We start from the raw sequence: 25,177 nt of genomic DNA on the forward strand, positions 1-25,177 counted from the left end.
GTATCCACAGGGGGGCTTGCGTCTGGGGTCTGCCCCCCACCACCGTGCTGGGGTCGGGGCTGATGCAGCAGACACCAGGTGGGTGCTGGCAGGGTGTGGCCGCCCTTCTGCTGGGTGCCTGGGGGTCCCTGTCCTCCCCGACCAGATGGCCAGCTCCTGCAAACCGTGGAGGGCTCTGCACGGAGCAGGTGCTCAGTGAACACCGTCGAAGGGCCGAGGCCGCCACCTGGTCCTAGAGAAGGAAGGGCCCGGCGGCCCAGAAAGACGGTGCCATGTCAACCAAAGACTACAAGCATTCGCCCAATCCTCCTCTGTGCCTGGGGCTGGGGTAGACCAGGGGTGGCTGGAATTGGCCTTCACGCTGGCCACCTCCCCTGTCCCGGGTGGGAGTGCCAATCCCACCTGCTTTACAGAATTTACTCCAGAATCTGGAGACGACAGGTGTCCCCGCAGAAAAAGGGCTAGCAGACACAGGCGGTTGGTGGCCAGCACCCCTCAGGGCTCCTGGTGTCCAAGGAGCCACCTCTGTGGGGATGGGGGACACCGGGCCCCATGCTGCTTCCTTGTCTGAGCTGTCCTCTTCACCTGCCATCTGCTCTGCAGCTTCCCCGCTGTCCTGCCTCACTCACCCCTTCCCTGAGAGCCCCCTCCTGCCTTCTGCACAGCCCCCTGTGCCCAGGTCACCTGGGCCCCTCTCCAAGCTCAGCCCCTCCTGGGTGGCCTGCCAGCTGCAGCCTCCCCGAGCTCCGACGGCCCCAGTCCCTGTCTCCAGCCCTCTGCCTCTGTGCCCACCGTCCCCAAGTGGACTCCTCCCTGATCTTCCGTGGTATTTGGTGGTGCCACCATCCCCAGTGCCTCCTGTGGGCCACAAAGCCCCGAGTCCACCCTCTCCCCGTGTGTGCACCCCCCACCCCCAGATGAGCACAGCCGTCTCCCCTGGGTCGTCGTCCTCAGGCCTACCCTTCCCACACACCCTCCCATGGACCCCCAAGGGCAGACATACAGTCACTCTCCTTACTACCCACACCCTCAGGACAGGGGCCAGCCCCACAGGGCTGTGTCAGGACCCTGGGGTCTGGCCTTGAGACCCTCCAGCACTACCCCAAAGTCCCAGGCCCCTGTGCTCATCGGCCCGAGATGCCGTCCTGTAGTTGGCTCAGACTCACCCTGGGAAGCCCTATTGACCCCTCCCTGTCCTCCCCTGTACTGGGTGGCCTCCCCTCTCCCTCCCAGCTAACACAGGGGCCGCCAGCCAGGCTGGGACACACAGACACCCTGTGTAGTGTGTCCAGCTCCCCCTGGCCCTCCTCGAGGCCTGCCCTTCCTCATCAGCCTCTGGAGGGAGTACAAAGTGGTGAGACCATGAGGGGGTCCCACTAGAAGGCATGACCCCGGGACGGGCCGCAGGCCAGGCTTGTAGCTGGGGAGCTGGGAGCCCCAAGGAGGCTGTGCGGAGGGGAATCCTGGTTTGGGTTTTGTTGTTGTTGTTGTTGTTGTTGTTGTTTTGGCTTCAAGGGGAAGCAAATGTGCCCATACTGGGGCCTGGGGTCTCTAAGGCTGGTGGACCCCCAGCCCCCTCACTCTTCTCTCACCCCGAGTCAGATTGATCCAGACAGCCTGGACCCTCCCCACTGTTGGCAGGAGGCAGGGGGAGCGAGGAGAGGCCAGGGGTCCCCTGAGGAGTGGGCAGCCGTGGGAGCCCAGGTACCCGCCGGCCAGCTGTTTGCTGATTCTGTTGTAGGAGAGGCTGAGAAGAGCTACGTCCAACTGTTACTTTGTTCGTGAGGCTTAGAGCTACTGACGTTTGCTCCCTCCCAGATGGAGGGCAGGCTCCCCCTGGAGGCGCGGGGGGGGGGGGCTGCTCCAGGCCGCACCCCGAGCCCCCTGTGGTTCCTCGCTGTGGACACGTTCCTGCCCTCCTCCATCACACGGTGGCGTTCTCCCTGCAAATCCCCCTTTTATAAAGACACGGTTGTGGAGCAGGGCCCACCCTCATGACTTCGACTTGACTTGCTCATTTGCAAAGACCCCATCCCCAGATAAAGCCACGTTCACCTTCACAGGTACAGGGGTTGGGAGGCAATTCAGCCCCCAGCATAAGCCAGCAAACACAATGGCACACTGTGGAGACACTCTTGCAGCCCTGGGTGGGGAGCGCCGCCCTCCGGGACCCTTCATTTCAGGGTCACCACCTCCGCCAGGCACCTTGGGGGCCCTCCCAACCTCTCTGTTCGGGGAGGGCTTCAAGGAGGAGGTGGCAGCCACCTGTGTGTGTCAGCAGGGAAAGGAGCCTGGCAGTGCCCCTGTCATCAACCTTTGGAAAGTGGCTTCTCTGTCAGGCTGAGGGCAGGGTTCTCCCCTCCAAGAGGCCCAGGACTGGCCCTGATCCCTGGAAGCCTCCATCCATTCCGCTCCTTCCCCGAGAGAGCTGGCCCCTGCCAATGCCGAGTTACTGCCCTGCTGGCTAGGGGAAAGGGCCCTGGTCTCACCTTGCCTGCCGACCAGCTGTGCACGGACTCCCCTGTGCTTTGGGGATGGGAGCAGGCAGACCTTGCCCACAAGGAGCTCAGTGTCTGCTCAGTGTGGCTCAGTGGTCATGGGCAAGTGGGCACCAGGTCTTGCTGGGCCCCCACCCAGGCCCGGAAGATGCTTGAGTAGGATTCGGGGCCTTCAGCACAGCCTTGCAGAGCAGGGACAGCTGGCAGAGGGAGCAGGGCGTGCAGGCAGGCGGGCGGTGAGCAGGACAGGGGCAGGCAGGGTGCCCGTGCAGACCCCATGTCTCCGCTGGCCAGTCTGGTTCTGGCCCAGATCTGGATCCTGTGTGGGCCCTGTGCTCCTCCAGCAGCCCCGACCACAGCCAGTGGGGGCCAGCCGGGACCCCCGGGGGCCACCCCCTTGCCGGGAAGCCCAGGACAGGGGCTGCAGCTCCTGCACTCGCCTCCTCTGGGGACTCTGGTTTCACATTCCTGACTTCTCTTTTCTCATCCCCCTCCCACCTTCCCTCCCTCCCCTGGACGATGTCATCACCTCCTCAGTCAGAAGGGAAGACAGAGAAGGCGGAGGCTGGGGCCACCTGCTCATGCGGTTCCCTCCGGCAGAAAGCCCTGCTCCACACCTGCTCGTCCTCCAAGGCCTCCGTGGTCCCCTCTGCCGTGGCAGGACCGTGGCCCCTCTCTGGGCAGCCTTCCTGGGTGTGTCTCTTTTGTCTAGTCCTGCGTTTACCCCAGTGCTGGCATGTAGAAGCTGTGTGTGGCCTTGGACAACTGATTGGATTGCTCCATACCTCAGTTTCCCCATAAAATGGGAGTTAAAACTACACTGAGGAGGGGCGCCTGGGTAGCGCAGTCGTTAAGCGTCTGCTTTCGGCTCAGGGCGTGATCCCGGCGTTCCGGGATCGAGTCCCACATCAGGCGTCTCCTCTGGGAGCCTGCTTCTTCCTCTCCCACTGCCCCTGCTTGTGTTCCCTCTCTCGCTGGCTGTCTCTCTGTCACATAAATAAATAAAAAAATCTTTAAAAAAAAAAAACTACACTGAGGGGTTTAAGCTGGTGCCTAGGTAACTAGTCGGCAGCTGTAACTTGTCATCATCGTCTTCGTTAAGCAGCATTCTCCTCACGTGTGCTGGGGGCAGGCTCTGACCTTGGTCAAGGACCCAGGGAGGAACACGCCATCCGTCTTTGCTCAGGGGGCTCCAGTCTGGTGGGGCAGAGAGACGTGTGGCCAGTTGACCACCTAGCACTACAGGACTAGTGACCTAGAAACGCAGAGCAGAGTGGGGCGCCGCGTTCTGCCGAAGCGATGGACAAGGCCCTGGAAGCTCCGTGAGCCCCGTGTTGGCCGCGGCACAGGGAGCAGGCACTTGGTGGGGCAAGGCCCGTGCGGCCTCACAGAGGGCGACTGGCAGGGTCTGCCACAGATCCCATCCCTTGTCCCCTTGTCCCGGAGGCGCCCCTTCGTGGTGCGAATCCACTTGAAACACTCACGGAGGTGTTGCCGGTGGGCTAGGGCGGGTCGTGCAGCTGTGACTCTGACCGACTGAAAACGCCCTAAATGCGCCTCGGCCCGCAACTGGGTGAACACGCCGTGGCCCAGCTGAACTCTGAGTAGGATGCAGCGCTGACAGAGAAAGAAACGGGTCCGTATCTGTTGACTTGGAAGATGCGTAAGGTTTTTTTAAGTGAAAACCCCACAAAAACCCAGTGGCAGGTCAGAAGGATTAGGGAGTCCCCTGGTGCTCCGACAGGCCGGGGACCATTCTGGAAGGATGCAGAGGGATAGTTAACACTCGGAATTGCCTGAGACGGGAGTAGAGAGAAGCTGTAATTCTTCAGCGGGATGCCTATTTCAGTCGTCTCCTTCACTGCATTCATAATTTAAGATGATGGAAAGAATTTGGAAAAGTGCAGAGGCAGGCAGAGGAAGGGGCACCCATCACCTCCCTCCCTCCCCTCACCCTCACTCTGGGGTCCCTGGCCTCCTGACAGGGGCTTTATCCGGGGCATGGGGGCCCCCACCTGTCCTGTCCCTCCTGTGGCCTGAGCCCCTGCGGCCCACGGGGCCTGCTGGCCGCCTCCTCCCTGGGGCAGGGATGGTGTGAGCTGACACCCCTTCCCTCAGCCAGCATTCCCAGAGCGCCCGCCGGGCCGGGGGTGCTGCCTGACACACAGTAGGTGTCCAGGCGCTGTGCCCCGCCCAGAGCGCCCATGGAGGAGCCCACCCAGGCCTGCTCAAGCCCCCCGCCAGTGTGGCTCGTGGCGCTGTGCTCAGATGGGGGTGGGCAGCAGGGAGACCTCAGGGCTGGTCCCTAAGCGCGCAGGCTGGGGGCCGGGTTGGGCGCGGAAGGAGGCCGCCCGCCCGCCCGCGCCGCTGGGGGCCGCCCGCGGGCCGTGCCGGCCAGAGCGCGCCGTGCGCCCCGGGCCCCGCGCCGGCACACGCTCGGCGGCCGCGGCGGAGGCACCAGCGGCGGCGGCGGCGGAGCCGGGCCCGGCGGCAGGAATGCGGAACCGGCGCGCGGGCTGAGGCCGCCCAGGATGGCGCAGGGCCGCGGGCGGCGAGCAGCCTGCGTGGGGCCCTAGCGCGGCGGGGTGGACGCTCCGGGCCCGGGCCCGGCATCGCGGGCGGGCAGCATCGCGGCCATGGCCAAGGAGCGGCGAAGGGCCGTCCTGGAGCTGCTGCAGCGACCGGGGAACACGCGATGCGCCGACTGCGGCGCCCCGGGTAGGTGCGGGCCGGGCGGGCGCGCCTAGGGTCGTGGCCGGTCCGCGTGGGTGTGGGGCCAGGCTGGATGCGGGTCGGGGTGGGTGCGCCCCTGGGAGGCACCGGCCCAAGTGGGTGCCGGCGCGAATGGGTGCGGGGCCGGGATGGGTGCGGCCCCGGGTGGGTGCCGGCCTGGATGCCAGCCCCGGGGACTGGGAGGGGTGCTGCGGCGCCTGCGTGGCTGGGGGGCGCGGGCCCGGGGTGCACCTGCATGGAGCCGGACGTTGCCTCCCAGCGGCCCCGGGGCCTGCGGCTGTGTCGGCTCCCCTCCCCCCGCCCCAGGCTGCGTGTCTCGCTGTCACCCGCGGACCGCCGCCGCGTTGCGAAACCTCGGCTCCGCAGAGAAAGAGGAAATCACCCGGGCGAGCGTTTGCAGGGAGAGAAAGGGCGAGCCTGCCCGGGGGGCTTCTGTGCGTGGGTGTGGGGGTCCACCGGGCTCTCTGCCACCTGGAGGTGACGTCATGCCCCCCCCCCCGCCGCCTGGGGCCACCCTTTTGCACGCACCCTGAGCAGGGGGCTGGGGGAGGAAGCCATCGGAAAGGACTCCCCTCTCCCCACCCTAGCAACCGGCTGCTCTGGGCAGGTAGCCAGTTCAGGTGCGGCACTGGGGCAGGTGCAGCCTGTAACTCTCTCGCTCCCAGTCCACCTGCACCCATCCTCCCAGCAGGCATCTCCTGGACTTTGCTCCTGGGTGGCCCTGTTCTGGGGTGATTTCCAAGGTGCTAGAGTCCTGACGAGCTTCCCCTCCCTTCCTGGGGCGATTTGTCCTGGGATTGGCAGGAAAAGGATAGGCTGTGCTTCCAAGCCAGGAGAACCCTGCTTCAGAGCCATCAGCAGCACCCCCGTGGTCCTTGCTGAGGGTGAGGGTGGGGCAGGAGCAGCCCCTAGAGCCTCACCTGCTCATGCCACGCCAGGGCAGGGGGTGGCCCCACTCAAGTGCTGTTCCCCAGGCACTCCAGGGGGACACTGGACACCCCACTGGGGGCTCCTAGCCCAGACTCCTCAGAACACACCTACCACAAGCCTCCCAAGGAGGGGGCCTGCATTTGTCCTGAGACAGCAGTCTGACCACAGACCTGGTCGCCAGCTCTCCTCTGTTGCCCACCCACTGGACTGGGGGGGGCAGTCTTCGGCAGCCCCAGGTCCTGGGAATCTGCTGGTCAGCGGCGGTGTTGCCAAGAGAGGCTATACCAGGAGCTCGAGGGTCCTGGAGCCGGTGGCAGTCTTCTCTGGAAGCCGGGCAGACCGCGGTGGCCTTTCCCCCGGCCCCCTGAGCCGGGTAGCCGCAGGGCCCACCCCGATGGTGCCGTTGGGGCTGCACTGGCACCACCGTGCTCTGCTCCTGCCAGCTGGCTGGTTTGGCTCACACTCTCCGAACCTTCCTCTTCCAGACCACCACCTTCACTTGTTTCGGAAAGCTGGCCATGCCAGAGAGAGGTGACTGGCTTGTTCAGTTCTCAGCCTTGGGCAGGGGCCGGGGGAGGGGGGCCGACCCTGTCCCTCTCCTTCCTGGTCACACTGCTCAGGAGCAGCAGGTTTGGGCCCAGAGCCTCCCTCCAGCAACTTTGGGGAGGGGGCAGCCTGGCAGGTGGGATGGGGGCTCCCTGGCCTCTTGGGTCCTTCAGGGGCTCCTCCTTTCACAGTGGGCACTGCCATGCCCTGCCCACCCACTCAGCCAGAGGCCACTGCCCCGAGGCAGGCATGCTAGGCTCTGGAGTGGTCAGTTCTTACAAGCCCAGCTTTCCCTGGCATTGGGCCAAGCCTCTGGTTTTTCAGAATTGGCCCATGACACCAGCATCTCGCCTTATCTGTCTGGCAGCCCTGTGGAGCAGGCAAGATGCTGGCGATCGCCCCCATTTCACAGCTGGGGAAACTGAGGTCTTGGAAACTTGACCCGCCTTGGGAGACGTGGGGCTTCAAAGGCAGAGCAGGTCTCAATGCTATAGCCCTATCCCCCTTCCTGACCTTCCCCCCTGCTACAGGGGTATCGGGGGCGAGGCCTGCTGCCCTGCCCCCTCCCTCATGACCCCCGTGGAATGCACGCCCCCAGTCTCTGCTTCTTGGATGAAGCCATCTGGTCTGTCCAGGTTCTGTGCCTCTGTGCCTGCCGCGGCCCAGACGGGCAGCTCGGGGCCATTCTGTGGTGACACGGACTGGCTCATGGCTGCCCTGCCTGACCACAGCCAGCCGGCAGCAGGGCATTGCCGGGGCAGGGGGCAGTGAGCCCCTGGACAGCAGGCCAGCAGGGCAGGCCTGGGCCACCTCTAACCACCAGGCGTGGGGGGTTTTGCAGTAGATTTGGGCAGGCCTGGCCAGCTGGCCACGGGAGGGCTCCTGGGAGGGAGGCAGCCTTGGGATGAGGGAGTCCCTGCCGCCCCCACAGGACCTGCTCCAGTCATGGGCTCCCCCCTCCTTTGAGCGTGGGACCTGGCTGACAGTCTCCCAGACAAGTGTGTTTCATGACAGGCCTGGGAGAGTGGGTGCGTTTGCAAGGCCTGGGTGGGGTCTCCATCTTGGGGGGGCGGGGAGGGGGCCCTCTGCATGTCCGCCGAGCTGCCTACCTAGTTGGGACAAATGCTAGAGTCCCTCCTTTGAGCCCCAGGCCCGATACCCCGGAAGCACCTGGGCTCTCAAGGCTTTCATTGGATTTCGGTGTGGGTGGTAATGGCGGGTCCTTTGGTGCACGCCTCCTGGGCGTCTGAGTTATCTGGAGCTCCAGGTGGAGCCGATTCTGAGAGCACCCCGGCCTGTGGATGCAAGCGGTCGGCTCCGTGGGGAGGTCCTCATTTCTGCCAAGACACGCGGTTTGGGATGGCTGCGTGGAGGCCGGGCTGCTCCAGGCACGTTTCTGGAGCTGGGACCCGAGGGTCTGGCTCTGAGCGGCCTGGGGGGGGGGGCGGTCCCTGCAGCCCAGCTATGCCCGCGGCCATGTGGTGACCTCGGAGCAGAAGCCGCTCGCTCCGCCCAGAAGGCTTCACGGCGGGCACGAGTCTCCTGAACTTGCTGAACTTGTCGTAAGCCAGGACAGAAGCAGCGCGGTGGGGGAATTTCAGGAACTCGGCCTGGTTTGGGAGAGGGTCCCCTGGGTGGGCGCGTCACTGCTGAGGAGGGGGCCGGGCAGGCAGCACCCATCTCTGGGGCAGCCACCACCTGGTTTTCGGGCTAAACAAAAATTTTTGTGGTAAAATATGCATAAAAGTTACCATTTTAACCACCTTTTCTTTTTTTTAAAGATTATTTATTTGGGGGGGGAGCGTGTGTACTTGTGTGTGTGCAAAAGCACGCACAAGAAGCAGGGGCAGAGGCAGAGGGAGAGGGGAAGCAGGGTCCCCGCCGAGCAGGGAGCCTGAGGCCGGCTCGATCCCCAATCCCCTGACCAGGAGATCGTGACCTGAGCCGAAACCAGGAGTCGGAGGCTGAACCGACCAAGCCCCCCGGGCGCCCCCGTCGTAAGCGTCCTGGGTGTGTGGTGGCGTTAAGTACAGTCCTGCTAGTGTCCACCATCCCCACTCTGCGTCTGCAGAGCTCTTACCGCCCTGCGCCCCGGCCCCCCGGCCCGTCCGTGTCTGTGGGTCTGACGACGCCCGGGCCTCATGTGAGTGGGGTCCTGCCGTGTTTGCCTTGTTTCTGGCTCACTCCCGCAGCGTGGTGTCTGTCCACCCTTGCTGGCCTGCCTGTCCCTGCTCCTGTTAGAGGGGTGCTCCACGCGTGGCCCATCGTCCACCAGTAGACACCTGCCTGGCTTCCACCTCTTGGCCGCTGTGGATGCGGGGGTGCGAGTGCCTGAGTGTTTGGGGCAGAGACGGAGGAGTAAGGGGCTGGATCACAAGGTGATTCTCGGTCGGACGGGCTGGAGGGCCCTCCGGGCTGCGTTCCTCACCTGCCTCTGTGCTCGGGCCCCGTGCATCCCCCCACCTCCACCCCAGCAGGAGAGGCCCAGCCCCCCGGGTCTGACATGCCCGGGGACACTCACTAGGCTGAGCTTGCCCCAGAGTGGACTCGGAGCTGGGCCTGCGCTCCTGACGCAGCTCCTGGAAGGCAGGGGAGGGGCGTGGTGGGGAGACATCGCCCCTGTCTTCGCGCCCCGCCCTCCTCGGTTGCCGGTTCGGGGTCTGCCAGCCGCTGTCCCCCACCCCTGTGAGCTGGCTGCTTGGTCCCAGTTCCCCAGTGAAAGAGCCAGAAGGTCTCCACCCGGGTCCCAGGGTGGCAGGCGGAGGGTCTGGGTTTGTCCCCTGCTCACCTGGCGGCTGCTGCCTGGGGCCCCATCAGGCTCAGTGGTGGCTGAGACGGGCTCTGCCCCTTTCACACAGAACCCAGAACGGACAGTCTTGACCATTTGGGTGCGTGCGGTTCAGGGGCCTTCAGCACCTTCATGTCTGCAGCTGTCACCACCAGCTGTCTCCAGAACTTTCCATCTTCAGCAACTAACCCTCTGTCCCCACTAAACCGCCATTCCCCCTCCCCGGCCCCCAGCTGCCTCTGTGAGCCTGGCGGTCCCTCAGAGACGTGGGGTCCCGCAGTGTTGCTCTCGTGTCCGTAGGTTTCCTTTTAAAACCTGAGGTGCTGTCCACCTGGAGTGTGATGTTAGCGTCAGGGGCACGACGCGGTGATCCGGGACTTGCGTAGACTGAACCACCGATGGCAGTAAGTCTGCTGAGCAGCCTGTCACCACACAGAGACACAACTCTTTCCTTGTGTTGAGAGCTTCTAGAAGCTACTCTCTTAGCCACGTTCAAATACACGACGGGGGGTCACCAGGCCGTACGTCACATCCGGGACCTGCTCGTCTTGTACCTGGACTTTTGTGCCCCTCGACCCCCTTCACGCACCTCAGCCGCCCGCCCCCGGCCACCGCCAGTCTGTTCTCTGTGTCTGTGCGTGTGGGGGTTTTCCTGGGGTCCACAGGCGGTAGTCGTCTCCTTCTTTCTGACTGCTTTCACTCAGCGTGATGCCCTCGCGGTCCATCCATACTGTCGCAGAGGGCAAGGCGCCCCCTTCCTTGTGGCGGAACAACGTCCCAGCGCATGTGGACATGCAGCATCTTCACTGTCCGCTCGGCCACCGCGGACCCGTCGCGGCTCCGTGTCTCGTCCCCGGTGAGTGATGCCGCAGTGAGCCTGGGGGTGCAGACGTCTTCTCGAGTTAGTGTTTTGGTTTCCGTTGGTAACTACGCAGAAGGGCCCTTGCTGGATCTTACCGTAGTTCTATTTTTAACTTTTTGAGGAACCTCCGCGCTGTTCTCCACAGTGTCTGCCCCAATTCGCTTTCCCACCGGCAGCGCACGAGGGTTCCCCTTTCTCCACATCCTCACCGACCTTGTTCCTTCTTGTCGTTCAGACGGTGGCCATTCTGACCGGTGTCGAGGGGATCGCACTGTGGTCCTGATGTGCGTTTCCCGGACGATCCGCGATGGGCACCTTCTCGCTGACCTGCCGGCCGCCTGTGTGTCTCCTTTGGGAAAATGTCTGTTCAGAACCTCTACCCAGGTTAATTGGATTGTTGGGTGTTTCTCTTGCTTGTGTTGCTACTGAGTTGTGTGAGTTCTTTATAGCTTTTAGATATTACTGTTAGATATGATTTGCGAATATTTTCTGCCATTCCACAAGTTGTCTTTTCCTTTTGCTGCAAAAGCTTTCCAGTTGCATGCGGTCCTATTGCTTTATTTTTGGTTTTGCTGCCTCTGCTTTGGGTGTCAAATCAAAGATTCCTCACCAGGACCAATGTCAAGAAGCTTAGTGCCCGTGTTTCCTTCTAGGAGATTTATGGTTTCAGGTCTTAGACTCAAGTCTTTAATCCATTTTGAGTTGATTTTTGTGTATGGCGTGAGGCTGTCCAGTTTTCCCAGCACCTTTTACTGAATCGGCTGTCCTGTCCCCATCGTGTGTTCTTGGCTCCTTTGTCATAGATTTATTGACCGTGTATGGGCGGGTCCGCTTCTGGGCTCTACTCTGCTCCACTCGTCTACGTGTCTGTTTTTATGCCAGTACCGTAGTATTTTGATTACTGTAGTTTCGTAACATAGTTTGAAATTGGGAAGCATGAGGCCAACAACTTTGTTCCCCTTTCTCAAAATTGCTTGATTATTTGGGGTCTTTTGTGATTTTATACACATTTTTGGATTGTTTGATGTATTTCTGTGAAAAAATGCCATTGGACTTTTGGTAGGGATTGCATGGGATCGTAGATTGTTTTGGGTAGTGTGGGTATTTGAACGATATTAATTCTTCCAACCACGAGCACGGACTGTCTTTCCGTGTATTTGTGTCTTCAGTTTCTTTCTTCAAAGTTTTATAGCGTTCGGCCTCCCGCCCTTCACCTCCTGGACTAACTTTACTTCTCGGTGTGCCACTATTTCTGAGCACCCGTCAGCGGGATTGTTCTCTGAATCGCTCTTTCTCCTGGTTGGTGTACGTGCGGAGGAACACAGCTGACTTCTGTACATTGACCCTGTGTCGTGTAGCCTCACTGATGGCGTTGATGGTTCTAGGTGTGCGTACGCGTGTGCGGAGAACCTCCAGGGTTTTCTCCGCATAACGTGTCATCTGCAGATAGCGACAGTTCGCTTTCCCTTTCCTGCCCTTACGAAGCCTTTTGTATCTTTCTCCCCGCTCGCTGCCCTGGCCTGGACTTCCAGCACCAGATGGAATGCAGGTGCAGAGAGGGCACCCTTGTCTTGTTCCTGACCTTAGAGGGAGAGCCCCCAGCGTCTCGCCGCTGAGTGTGATGGGAGCTCTGGGCTTGTCCTGTGTGGCCTTTGTTGCGTCGAGGCTCGTTCCCTCTGTACCCACTTTGTTCGGGGTGTTTCTCATAAACGGATGTTGAATTCTGTCAGATGCTTTTACTGCATCTATTGAAATCGTATGATTTTTGTCTTTCATTTTGTTACTGGGGCGAATCGCATTAATCGATTTGCGGATGCCGGATTGATTTTTTTCCTGAGGACACAGAAGTTTATTTAACGTGCTGCTCGGAGCAGCGGGCAGGACAGCGAAGGAGGGGCTGCGCGGGTGGGTTTCGTGATCCAGACTTGTATCCCTCGATCGTGGCGCACGGTCCTTTCAACGTGTTGTTGAATTCAGTTTGCGGATCTGTCATTGAGGACTTTTGCCTATGTGCTCATGAGGGACACTGGCCTGTAATTGTGGGGTCCTTGTCTGATGTTAACGTCGGGTAGTGCTGGCCTCATAAAAGGAGTTTGCAAGTGTTCCCTCATCTTCTGTTTTTTGGTATTAATTGGTATTACTTCTTCTTTAAATGCTGGTAGAATTCACCGGAAGCCATCTGGTTCTGGAGGTTTGTTGAAAGCCTTTTGATGATGGATTCAGTCTCCTTGCTACTAATGCATGTGTTCAGGTCTACTTTTTCATGATTCAGCTCCTACGTTCCTAGGGGTTTATTAGCTGCTTGCTCAGTTGGTGGGGATGAATTATTCCTAATGGTCTCGAACGATCCTCAGCGTCTCCGTGGTATCGGTCGTCCGTCTCCTCTTTCATTTCTGATTTTATCGACTTGAGTCCTCTCTCTTGTTTTCTTGGTGAGTCTAGAAAAATTTGTCAGTTTTGTTTGTCTTTTCCAAAAAAACAGCTCTTCATGTCATTGATCTTTCTATTTTTGTCCCCCTCTCTTTTTTTTAGAGAGAGAGCGAGCAGGCGGGGTGGGGGGAGGGCAGAGGGAGAAAGGGTCTCAAGCACACATCACGCTGTGCACGGAGCCCACCGTGGGCTCTGTCTCACGACCCTGACATCACGACCTGAGCCCAGACCAAGAGCCGGACGCTTCACTGACCGTGCCCCCGGCGCCCTGGGCTTCGTCTGTTCTTTCTCTGGCTCCTCGCGGCATGCGGCTAGGTTATCACAGACCTTTCTTGTTTCTCCATCGGGCGCTTACCACGTGCGCTTCCCTCTCACAACAGTTGTTGCTGGGCTCTCCGAGTCTCCGTGTGTGGTTTTCCATTTTCATTCGTCTCAATTATTTTTCAATTTCCCCCTTGACCCACTGGTCGTTCAAGCATCTGCTGAATCTCCACACGTGTGAATTTTCCCGTTTTCTTGTCCTGGATTTCTCCTTTCACACCACGGTGGTCGGAAGATGTGTCATGTGATTTTCATCTTCTTAAATTTATTCAGACCTGTTTTGTGGCCCAACATGGGGCCTGTGGTCTTAGGTTTAGGTCCTGGATCCATTTTGAGTTAATTTTTGTATGTGCTCTTGGGTGAGGGCCCAGCGTCACTCTGCGCACGTGGGCGTCTTCCCAGCGCCGCTTGCTGAGAAACCTGTCTTTTCCCCATTGAGGGGTCTTAGCGCTCGCGTTAGAGAGCGTCTGAGCACCTGGGCGAAGGTTAACTTCTGGTTTATTCTGTCCCGCTGTCTGTGTGGTTGATGCCGGTACCACACTGTTTTCAGGACTGCAGCTTTGCGTTAGATTTCGGATCACGGGGTGGAAGCCCTCCAGCTCTAATGGTCATTGGGATTTTGTAGGGTTGCATTGAGTCTGTAGGTTTGCTGTGGGGAATATCGACATTCTGACAGCGTCAAGTCTTCCAGTTCGTGACATGCGATATGTTTCCATGTATTTATGTCTTTAATTTCTTTCTACAACATTTTAGAGTTTTCATCATACAAGTTTTTTTTTTTTAACCAACTTGGTTATTTCTTAAGTGTTTTATTGGTTTCGATGCTATTGTAAATTGATTTGTTCTCGCAATTTACTTTCAGATTGCTCATTCTGTATAAAAATGCAACTGACTACAGCCCCTGGCTGGCTCAGTCAGCTGAGCACCCGACTCTGGATCTCAGGGTGCTGAGTTTGAGGCCCATGTTGGGTGTAGAAACTACTTAAAAAACAAGTAAATAAAAACGCAGCTGATTTTCACGTGCTGACTTTGTATCCCTTACGTGCTGGACCCACTTACTCTGACCACTCTTTTGTGGAGTCTTTAGAGTCCTCTGCACGTAAGACCACGTCGTAGGCAAACAGATCCTTTACCCTGTAGATGCCTCTTCCTTCGTTCTCGTGCCCGGCTGCTCCGGCCGGAGTTTCCAGGACTGTGTGGAGCGGAGGTGGTGAGGGCAGGCGCCCTCCCTTGTCCCTGCTCCTTGAGGAAACGCTCAGGCCGTCCCCGTCGAGGATCACGTTTGCCGTGGGGGTTTCGAGGTTACCGTGTGGAGACGGTTCCTCCCGTTCCTGGTTTGTCGAGTGCCTTTATGAGCGTGTCGGATGAGTTAGGTGCTGTTCCTGCATCAGTTGAGACCGACGATCGTGTGGGTGTCCCCTCGTTCTGCGGACATGGTGCGTCACACTGGCGGGTTTTCACGGGGAGTCCCCTGTGCGGCCCACGGAGAAAGCCACTATCTTCTTGTGCTGCCGCGGCCTGTCCTCCAGTGGCCTGTGGAGGGTGTTGGCCTCCGTGTTCACAAGGGACACTGGTCTGTGATTTTCTCGGAGTATCTCTGGGGTTCTGGCTGTATCGGATGAATCAGGAAGCGCTCCCTCCCCCGCAATTGTTCTGGAAAAGCTTGAGAAGGACGGGTGTTGGTTATTCAGTGTTGAGCAGAATTCACCAGTAAAGCCGTCAGGGCCAGGGCTGTTCTTTGCTGGGAATTTCTGTGACCGATTCGGTCTCCTACTTGTTCACAGGCCCATTCAGATGGTCCGCTTCTTGGTGATCTGGTCTTGGTGGGTTTCCCGTTTCCAGGAATTTGTCCACTTCCTCTAGGTGACCCCGTTGTTGGCGTACCGTTGTTCACAGCACGCTCTCGTGGACCGTTTTATTTCTGGAAGCGGCGTCCCACACTTCGGGGCTGATTTTAGGGACTCGGGTCTGTTTCTTAGTCCATCCAGCTCAAGGCTCGCCGATGCATCGATCTTCTCGAGGAACCGGCTTTTGCTCTCATGTATTTTCTCTTGGTTTTCTTTCATTGCACTGACCCCTGCTCCAGTCTTGATGGTCTCCTCCCTTGTGCCAGCTCTGGGTTCCGTCTGTTCTTTGTCTGGTTCCTTCAGGTGTGAGCTGGCCGTTGGTTTGACGTCCTCCTAGTCCTGTAACGTCAGCATTTACAGCTGCAGATCTCCCCGCTGGCACCACCGTCGCTGCAGCCCGTGTTCTGGTGTCGCGTTCCGGTTTCCTTCATCTAATTTCATCTCGTCTCTAGTCTCCCTTGTGATTTCTGCCTTGATCCTCTGGTCGCGTAAAGGTGTGTTACATGTCCACGATGTTGTGGACGTTCCCGTTGTCTCTGTGTTGACTTCTAACTCCACCCTGTTGGGGCCAGAGAAGATACTTTGTATGAAACCTACCTTCTAAAATCTGTCCGGTCTCACGTGCGGCCTCACGTGCGGTCGACCGGGTACAACGGTACGCCGCCCCGTGGGCACCAGGGAGGAAGGCGTGCGCCGTCCCGGTCCGGTGGAGCGTCTGGTTGGATCTGGGTGGCTGTTGCGTGAAGTCCCCCGTTCCCTTACTCCTGTGATGTTTCCGTCCATCCCCGTGAGCGCAGCACCGCGGTCTCCAGCTGTCATTCGAGGCTGGCCGCGTCTCCCTTCCGCTCTGTCGGGTCTGGCTTCCTGTGTTTTGTTGGTCTGTCATTAGACGCGTAAACGTAATTGTTAGATCTTCTTGCTGTTTTGAGCTGTTACACGGACTGTCCTCCTTCGTCCCTTGTGGCCTTTTCCTGACTTCGTCTGTTTGTCTGATGTTCGTGAAACCACTCCAGCTCTCCTGGTGCTGTCTGCGCGCAGTCTCCTTTCCCATCCTTTGACTTCCAGCCCGCTGTGTCTTCAGATGTCAGCCGCGTTGCTCGTGGACAGCCAGCGGCTGCACCATGCGTTTCTGTCCATCCCGCCATCCTCTGTCCGTTGACTGGAGAGGTTCATGCATTTACCCGGAATGTGAACGCTGGTAAGGAGGGACTTCCTTCTGTCTTGTGCCCTTTGTGTGGTGTGTGGCCTATAACGTTTTGTCCCTCGTTTCCTGCATTCCTGTCGTCCTCGGTGTTGAGTTTATGTGAAGTGTTTAAATTCCCTCCTAATTCCTTTTGTGTATATTCTGTAGCTCTTTCCTTCCTGGTTCCCGTGGGGATCCCATTTAACATCCTAAATGTATAACCTTCTAAATTGAATGTATAGTAGTTTAACTTCAGTCACACACAGAAACCCTGCTCCTTCACAGCTGTCTGTGCGACACCTTTTCGGTTGTGATGGCACAGTGTCTCCTTTTACACATTGTGTGCCTAAAGACATAAATATTCATTCATTCATTCATTCATTCATTCATTTTTTAAAGTAATGTCTCCACCCAACTGAAATCAAGTGTGGCATCTTCTCAGACTGAGGCAGCCAGGTGCCCCCATGAATAATTATCTTAAATGCATTTAGTCTCGTAACTTATGTAGAAAACAAGGTCTGGAATTAAATACCAAAGTTATGGTAGTACTAAGTTTTACATTGATAATTTTTTTAATCAAATGAGTTAGTCTCTTAAATCATGTAGAAAACCACTGTTTTAACACCATGGAATGCCAGCCAACCGTTGCGATAACAACACTGGCTTCTGTAGTCGCCATGTGTCTACGTTTCGTCTTTGTTTCTCCGTACGGCTCTGCGGTGCTGCAGCTGTGGTCACAAACTCCCTCGACTTTGGTTTACCTGGGAACATCTCTAGTTCTCCCTCACTTTTGAGGGACAGTTTTGCCAGAACTAGGATTCCTAGTTGACAGTTTTTTTCCTCTGAGCACTTTGCACATTTGAGCCAACTGTCTTCTAGCCTCTGAAGTTTCTGATGAGAAATCTGCTTTTCATCTCTTTGAGGCTTTCTGGTGACGAGTGGCTTTCTTCCCGCTGCCCTTGCGATCCTTGGGTCCGGGTTCTGGACGCTGTCCTGTCGCGTGTCTCAAGGTGTGGCCTCTTGGAGTTCGCAGAGCCTCGTGGATGTTTGTGCTCACGTCTCTTCACACCGTGATTTCTACAGATCTTCCCGCTCACAGTGTCTCCCACGCACATCACGTGGCCCTTTTCGTTCTGTTCACTTTTGTTCCATCTTCTTTTCTGCCTGTTTCTTGGCCTCCATAACTTCCATTGTCCTGTCTTCAAGGTCACTGATTCTTTCTCCTGGCTGCTCAGATCTGCCTTTGAATCCCTCTGCTGAATTTTCTATTTCAGTTACTGTGCTTTCACATCCAGAAGTTTCTTTCTGGTTTCTTTGTAGATTTTCTGTCTTTATTCCTATCTCTCTTCTGTCTGTACATTGTTTTCTTGACTTCATCACATATGGCATTTGTTCTTCAAGCACATTCAAAACTTTTTTTAACATCTGTGTAATACGTCTGCCACTAAATCCTTGTCGGGGACAGATTCTGTTCATCTGTTCCTTTGAACGGGCCATGCTTTTCTGTTTCTCTGTATGCCTTGTGATTGTTTTTGTTGGACGTTTGAAACTAATAATGTGGGAACTTTGAAATCAGGTGCTCCCCTCTTCCCAGGGCTTGCTGGCTTAGTCATTGTTTCGTTTATTGCTTTTGTTTTGTTTTGATTGTTATAGATTATCTGCCAAGGATCACCCTGAGGTATGAACTTAATGTCTTCTTGGGTCTTTTTTTTTTTTTTTAAAGATTTTACTTATTTATTTTAGAGTGAGAGCACATGAGCAGGAGGGGGCAGAGGGAGAGCGAGAATCTCAAGCAGACTCTCTGCGGAGCGCGGAGCCCAACATGGGTTTGATCCCATGATCCCGGGATCATGACCTGAGCCAAAATCAAGAAATGGAGACTCAGCCGACTGAGCTGCCCAGATGCCCTGTCTCGGGTCTTTTCTAAGCTCTTCTCTGGTCATTTGTGAATTTTTCCTGTATGTGCAGTTGTTTTGAATGTCCCAGTCTTTAATGCCTGGCTTCTGAAGGTGGGGGGCCCTACACCTTTAAGTCCTGGGAAGTCACTTGAGCTGGAGGGGAGTAGCTGCCCCCCGCCCACCCGGTCAGAGGCAGCAATCCGTGAACAGAGCACAGACCTGATACCTGGAGGACAGGGTCCTTGCTGCCCATCCTGGCTCTTGCCCGGGTGTGGTTGCTCCAGGAACACTGCACAGCCGCGTGCCCGGGGCCGGGGGTCCAGAGCGCAGCTGCTCCTGTGCTGAGAGCCAACATTGATCACAAGTCACCACGTTTACCATCCACACCTTCCCCGGGTCCCAGATGAACCCAGGCACCTTCTACAGGGTCCTGTGTCTTTCTCTAGAACATTCAGCTCCTTGGGCACGGGCTTTGGTGGAGGGATGGGCTCTACGTGGTGTGATGAGGGTGGGCAGGGAAGACACAGGGCGATGTGGAAAGGGGCAGGGGGTGGACTGGTGGTCCCTGGTGTCAGGGCAGGCCGTGAGTGAGTACAGGTACTGAGATGGCAAGTGTGGGGTTACTGGCAGTGACCAAGGTTAGGGTGTGGTCCTGGGATGCGGTGAAGTCTGGGGCTCCCTGAGCAGGAGGATGTCACCGGGAGGGGATGTGGGGAGAGGTGGGTAAGAAGACCCTGGGGTTTCTGGTGCTGGGGTTATCCAGAATTATCCACGGAGGAGGGGAGACAGCTCCCCCAGAAGAGGGGTGGCCATAGCAGATACAGTGGCCCCTGCCACTGTGGGCCATGAGCTTCGTGTGTTCAAAGGAGAAGCAAGTAGGCAAGTGTGTTCCGGGTGGAGAGTGGGGGACGGGCTCACCGGTGGCATGGAGCATGCAGGGCCTCGTTGCCTGCTGTGGGGGAGGGCCCCGGCCGGCAGAGGTGAGGTGGACGCTGGGAGGCTTTGAGTCGTCTAGGGTGCTGGCAGTGGTGCGGTGGGAAGTGGTCAAATCCTGGATATAGTTTGAAATTTGGGGAACAGAATGTGCCGGAACATAGCGTGTGGGGCGCAGGACAGGGAGAAATGAGGACACTCTGGTTTAGACCCAAGGACAAAGGAAGAAGGGTGGAGACCAGGAGCTGGTGTGAGGGGTTACGATTGAGAAGTCACCACGGACCGCGAGTGGAGACTTGAGCTTGAGGAAAGTTCTGGAGAAAGAGGCCGGAGGTAGACACCAGGTAGCCAATAGCCGAAGATATACAGATTTTCTGCTTTTTTCTTCCCTGAGGTGAAATTCACGTAACATAAAACTGACCATCAAAGCCAGCAGCCCAGTGGCATTTAGAACATCCCCAGTGTCGTGTGACTACCACATGCCCTCAGCTCCCAAGTATGGTTTTTACAACCAGGAGACGAGACGACAGGGAGGGCTCCAGAGCCTGGCGGGGGGGCGGGAGGACCGCCGGGGCGGGCAGGCCGTCGTGCATGCTGCCCAGCCCAGGGGGTCCCCGTGCGGTACCTGCAGGCCAGGGGTTGGTAAAGGGCGGGTTGGAGGGGCATACAGGGCAGTGGCTGGAAGGTGCCGCGGGGTCAGGGGAGGGACTCTGAAATCCGGCAGCACGTGCGCTGAAGGGGCTGGTCCGGCGGAGGGAAGGGAATGTGCCGGAAGCAGGCCCCTGGGCCAGGTGGGAGGGGAGAGTCCCCAGGGAAAGCTGGGTCCCGCACTGGGGTGGGGGAAGAGGGGAAGATGTGAGCCTCCCTCCTTCAGGGCCTGCTCTGTAGATGGTCCCCTCCTCGGTGAATCCAGGCGGCGTGCGGAAGCCAGCCTGCCTGCGCCCCTGCAGCGGGGAGACCGGAGACTGAGGGTCAAGCAAACAAACAGAGCGTAGCATGTTGGGAGGTTTTGACAGCAGAAACCAGAAAGGGTAGCCCCCCCCACACACACACCTGTGCCCTCCTTCATCCCAGGCCGCAGTGTGGGACAGGCAGAGTTCTCGGAGCCAGCCCTAGGGCCCTGCCAGACCCACGCTTCTGTGCACGTGCCCTCTCCCCTGCTGGGCTTTGGTGGCGGTGACACTACCGGCTCGGCCCAGCCCAGTGCCAGGACATGTCTCACCTGCCCAGATGCCTCACTTCTGCTCCAGGGAACAGTGAGGGGCTGAGTCACCTCCGGGCTCCCTGGGAGACACAGACAGAGGGCAGTGACAGCCCTGGGAGGCCGGGGGGGGGGGGGGGGTGTCTGGGAGGAGCCAGGAGAGGGCTGGCGGCCTGGGGCAGTCTGTCCTGGTTGGCAGGTGATGTCACCGCACCGCATGGAGGGCGAGGCTGTGGCCTGGAGGCGGGCCGGGCTCGGGTGTGGTGGCTGTGGTCGTAGGGCTGGGGCAGGGGTGCAGATGCAGACTCGGCCCGGCCCCTCTCTGCCGCCCTCCCCTCTGCAGCGCCTCCATCTACTACCCCCCCACCCTGACCAGCACACGCCCTGGGGCGCGGTCTCTGCTGGGGGACACAGGCTCTGGAGGCTCACTCCAGGCTACTGGGTGAGGATCCCCCGAGTCTCTGGTGCCCAGAGACAGGATGGGCAGGCTCCTGTGGATGGGACGGCTGTCTGTCTCAGCTGTGTGCGCCGTGGCAAGGGGTATGGAGAGCAGAGCCTAGACTGGGGTGTGGGGCCTTCCTGCCTAGGGTAAGGGGGTCCTGGTACTGGGGCACCCCAGCCTGCTGCCCTCCCGCCCTGGAGGGGCTCTGAGCTTAGCGTGAGGCTTCTGTAGACAGGCAGACCCCTCACGCCTGGAGCCTCTCTCCGAGCTGCCATGTGGGGGTGTGGGCATGTGCGCGGGTGGGCAGACCCGGCTGAGCTCCAGCAGCCTGAGAAGAACCCCGGGGCCAGCCTGGCCACCCAGACCGCAAAAGCATCAGCCCTGGCCCTTCTCCCTTGGGGACCTCCGGCCAGCGTCTGTCCAGTTGGGGGACCGCCTCCACCCCCAGGCCCCCTCTTCTCCCTCTCCTGCCTGGCACCTGCCTGTGTCAAACCTGGAAGGGAAGTAGTTCAGAGTGGGGGGTGGGGGGCGCGCCAGGAGACCAGTGCTGGTCTGGTCCAGTCTGCCACTGTGTGACCTCAGGCAAGTGTCTGACCCCTCTGAGCCTTATTTGCCTCATTCTGTGGACCTCGACCACCGGCAGGGTCAGCCTCAGATAGAGCTGTGGGACCAGGTGAGACTACATGCTCAGTCATTAGCCCCCAGGGACTGGGATGAGGTGGCTGTGGGCTTGCCCCAGTGGGTGGGATGGCCAGGGAGGCTCTGGAGGGTGCCCGGGACATTTCTGCTTCGTCTCCAAGGCCAGGCCCCCAGATTGGCCAACACACGGCCCCCAGGGGCCAGGGGATGTAGCCTCTGGGAGAGCATGGCTGCTGGTCTGGGAGGGGGAGGGCGTACCTCGTAGGGGAAGCAGGTTCCTGCGACCCCGCAGAGCAGGCTGCCCCCGGGTGAGAGGCCCTGATGTTTCTGCTTCTCCAATCTCTGGGGGAGGGTTGGGGCCCTAGAAACACCTACTGCTTTCTCAGATTCACCTTTATGGAGGTGTGACTCACATGCAGTGAAATGCGCCCCTTCCACACGTGCCAGAGAGCTGGGAGGAGAGCGCGGGCTCTCGCAGGGCTCGTGGGGCCTCCCCCGTGCGCCCCCATACCTTCCCCGGTAGACAGATTTCCCTCTGCCTCTTCTTGTCGTTGAGATGTTTGCGTTCTTACTATTCAGTCTGAACGGTCCTTTGTGCTCTTTGGACACGCACGCGTCCTTTATCAGAGACATGGTTTGCAAAGTCACGTGTCTCAGCCAGCGTCCTTCAAAGAGCAGAACTTTGTCTTTTAAAAATTCTGATGAAGCTAACTCATTTATTTGTTTATTTAATTTTTTTAGTTTTCTGTGGCCAAAAAAGCTTTGCCTAACCCAAAGTCACAAAGATTTCTTTTGGAAGGCTTATAGCCTTGGGTTTTACATTTAGCGCGATGATGCGTTTGAATGACTTCTTGTATGTGGCGGGAGGTATGGACTGGCGTTTAGGACTTTTGCAGATGACACCCAACTGTTCCAGCACCATGAGCTGGAAGACGATTCTTTCTCCGCTGACTTGCCTTTCCACCCGCGTCAGTAACACTTGTGGGTCTATTTCTGGGCTCTCTATTCTGCGCCATTGAGCTCTTTGTTTCTATGCCAATACCACACGGTCTTGATAACCATAAGTTTACGATAAATTCTAAAACCACGTAGTGTTAGTCCTCTGTTTCTGTCCCTTTTCAAAGTTGTTTTGGCTACTCTAGGTCCTCTGCGTTTGCATACGAATTTTAGAATCAGTTCATTTCTATTTTAAAAATCCTGCTGGAATTCCGATTGGGTTTACATCGAATCTATAGATGAATTTGGAGAGAGTTCACATCTTCGTGATATCAAGTCTTCCAACCCAGGAAGATGGTATCTTTCACTCCATATTTGGGGGTCTGTGATGTATCTCGGCAAGGTTTTGTAGTGTTCGGTGCGCTGTTTGTCGTATTTACCCCTACGTGTTTCATTTTTTTATGAATTATAAATGGTGTTTTTAACTTTTCATTGTAGCAAAACATACGTGACATAAAGTTTACTATTTTACTCTAAGTGTGGTTCAGCAGCATTTAAAACATCCACGTTGTTGGGCAACAATCCCGTAAGCAGTGTTTTTAAAGGTTCTGTTTCCGCTGCTTATTGCTGATGTATACGAATATAATTGATTTTCGTATATTTATCTTATATCCTGCAGCCTTACTAGTTCTAGTAGGGTTTTTGTGAAATCCATCAGATTTCCTATGTTGATAACCATGTTGTGTATGAATGAAAGAGGTTTTATTTCTTCCTTTCGGATCTGGAAGCTTTCTATTTCTTTCACTGCTTTTGAGTATTCGCTTTTGAGTAGAGTGATGGGAACAGACATCCCTGTCTTGGTCCTGATTTTAGGGGAAAGCATTCAGCCTTTCTCCATCAGGCATGATGTCAGCGATTTCATAGATGCTGTGTATCAAGTTGGGAAAGTCCCCCTCTGTTCCTAGTTTTCTGAGAATTTTTACCAAGATGGTACATTTTATCATGTGGTTTTCTGACTCTATTGACACGGCCATACGGTTTTTCTTTTTGAATCTGTGAATACGGCGAATTACATTGATTGGTTTTCAAATGCGAAGCTGACTTCGCATTCCTGATATAAATCGCCGTTGGTCACGGTGTTTATCTCCTTCGTATATTGTGGGGTGTGCAGATCTCTTTGTGGGCATGTTTTCCTCTCACTTTGGTGAATACCTAGAGTAGAACTGCTGGTTTACGGGAGAGAGATGTTTAGATGTGTGAGCACCTGCCACGCTGTTTTCCAAAGGGAGTGGAGCCAACGCACTCTCCTGCCAGCATCCGAGAGCACCAGCTGCTCTCATCCCCGTCACTTGGTAATATCGGTCCTTCACACTTCAGCCATTCTCGTGGACGCGTAATGGGGTTCCATCACCAACGCTTTTTTAAAAAGGTACAAGTGATACCTTTGTGTTGCCTAGTGTCTCCATTTCTTAATTTCAGACGTCCTTGAGCCCTCTGTGGAAGCAGCTGCTCGGGTTATGCTGGAGGGGTGCATGCGTACACCCATGTGTGTACACCCATGCCGGATGCACTGCAGGGGGTCAGACAGCCCGAAATTGCGTACCGGTGGGTGCTGGGAGGCGGCAGGATGCCAGGCAGTGTTTAAACCTCTCCTGAATCCTGGCAGCCTGGTTGTCAGAGAGATGGTTCTTCGCGGTGGCTGAACGCTACGCCTTCCAATCACATGCCTTCCTCGGGCTCACATCTGTCTCACCCTTTTCTCCTCTAACACAGGGCTTGGCCAATGTTTTCTTAAAGGACCAGATAGTTAATATTTCAGGCCCTGCTGGCCACACCTTCTCTGCCACAACCACTCGGCTCTGCCTTTTAATTGTAGAAGCAGCCACAGACAAAAATGTAAATGATGGGCGTGGCTGTGTGCCAATAAAACTTTATTTACAAAAACAGGCCTGAGGGCCACAGCTTGCCAATCCCTGCAGAAGTGTTCTGTCTACAGGTCTTCTAGGCCAGGACGTAGACAGCCTTGTCCCAGAGCCCGTGTGTGAGGGTGGAGGCTGGCTGAGCAGGAGCGTTTGGTGGTCTTTGTTCAGCCAGTCTCAGAACTTCCACACAAGTTGATGAAGGCCGTGAGGAGAGAGGCCTGGGCCGGAGGTCCACACTCAGAGAAGATGTTAGCAAGTGGTGAAAAGTGGGGTCTCTCCTGCACCCCAGTGACTTTCCCAGTTGGGCTCAAATTGCAAGTCGCCATTATTGTCCCATGTCACAGAGGAGGAGGGTGAGGCCTAGAAGGGCTGCTGCTTGCCCAGGACTTCGTTCCTGCTGGGCTCTCTATGCTCAACTGTTGCGGCTTTGCTGCAGGTTTCTGGGGACACAGAGCCCAGTGGGAGAATTGGAACTCTCCCCTTTCTGGATGTCAGTTTGGTCCCCAGGACAGCGCTTAACTATAAACTGCCTGCCACCCCGGCCGCTCTGTTCTGCTCCGCGAAGCCGCTGTGCTCTGCATGACCGTGCTCCCTGCCCGCCCCGGGCTTCCCTCAGCAAATGTGTGTCGGTGGAGGGGGAGAAGGCCTGGGCTCTCTCTTGGGAAGTGGGGACTCCGCAGGCAAGGGCTGTTTGGTCATTCATTCATCAGGAACGCTTGAGCCCCTGGTTTTGGCTAGGTTCTGTGCTGGGTCCTGGGGCTGGGACTTAGGTCCGCAAGAGGCCCACAGTGAGTGGGGAGACAGACCGTCGGGCAGGGGTGCGGCTGTAACAAATAGCCCCGCATCTCAGAGACGGGACTTGTTACTTGCTTAGAACACAGTGCTGGGGGCGCCTGGGTGGCGCAGCGGTTAAGCGTCTGCCTTCGGCTCAGGGCGTGATCCCGGCGTTCCAGGATCGAGTCCCACATCAGGCTCCTCTGCTGGGAGCCTGCTTCTCCCTCTCCCACTCCCCCTGCTTGTGTTCCCTCTCCTGCTGGCTGTCTATCTCTGTCAAATAAATAAATAAAA

The 25,177-nt window shown here is 57.3% G+C and overlaps 1 protein-coding gene across 2 annotated transcripts in view; it reads left to right on the plus strand.

Annotated features, from left to right (window-relative positions):
- Positions 1–4,975: 4,975 nt before the first annotated feature.
- ADAP1 (ArfGAP with dual PH domains 1) overlaps positions 4,976–25,177 on the plus strand; it is a 49,854-nt gene continuing 29,652 nt past the window's right edge. For both annotated transcript variants that reach the window (XM_048224798.2, XM_048224799.2), the window contains exon 1: positions 4,976–5,216. In XM_048224798.2, the coding sequence (XP_048080755.1) occupies positions 5,135–5,216 (82 nt within the window). In that variant the 5' untranslated portion in view covers positions 4,976–5,134. The remainder of the gene's footprint in view (positions 5,217–25,177) is intronic.

Source organism: Ursus arctos, unplaced genomic scaffold (genome assembly GCF_023065955.2).
Source record: "Ursus arctos isolate Adak ecotype North America unplaced genomic scaffold, UrsArc2.0 scaffold_2, whole genome shotgun sequence".
In the NCBI taxonomy this organism is placed as follows: domain Eukaryota; kingdom Metazoa; phylum Chordata; class Mammalia; order Carnivora; family Ursidae; genus Ursus; species Ursus arctos.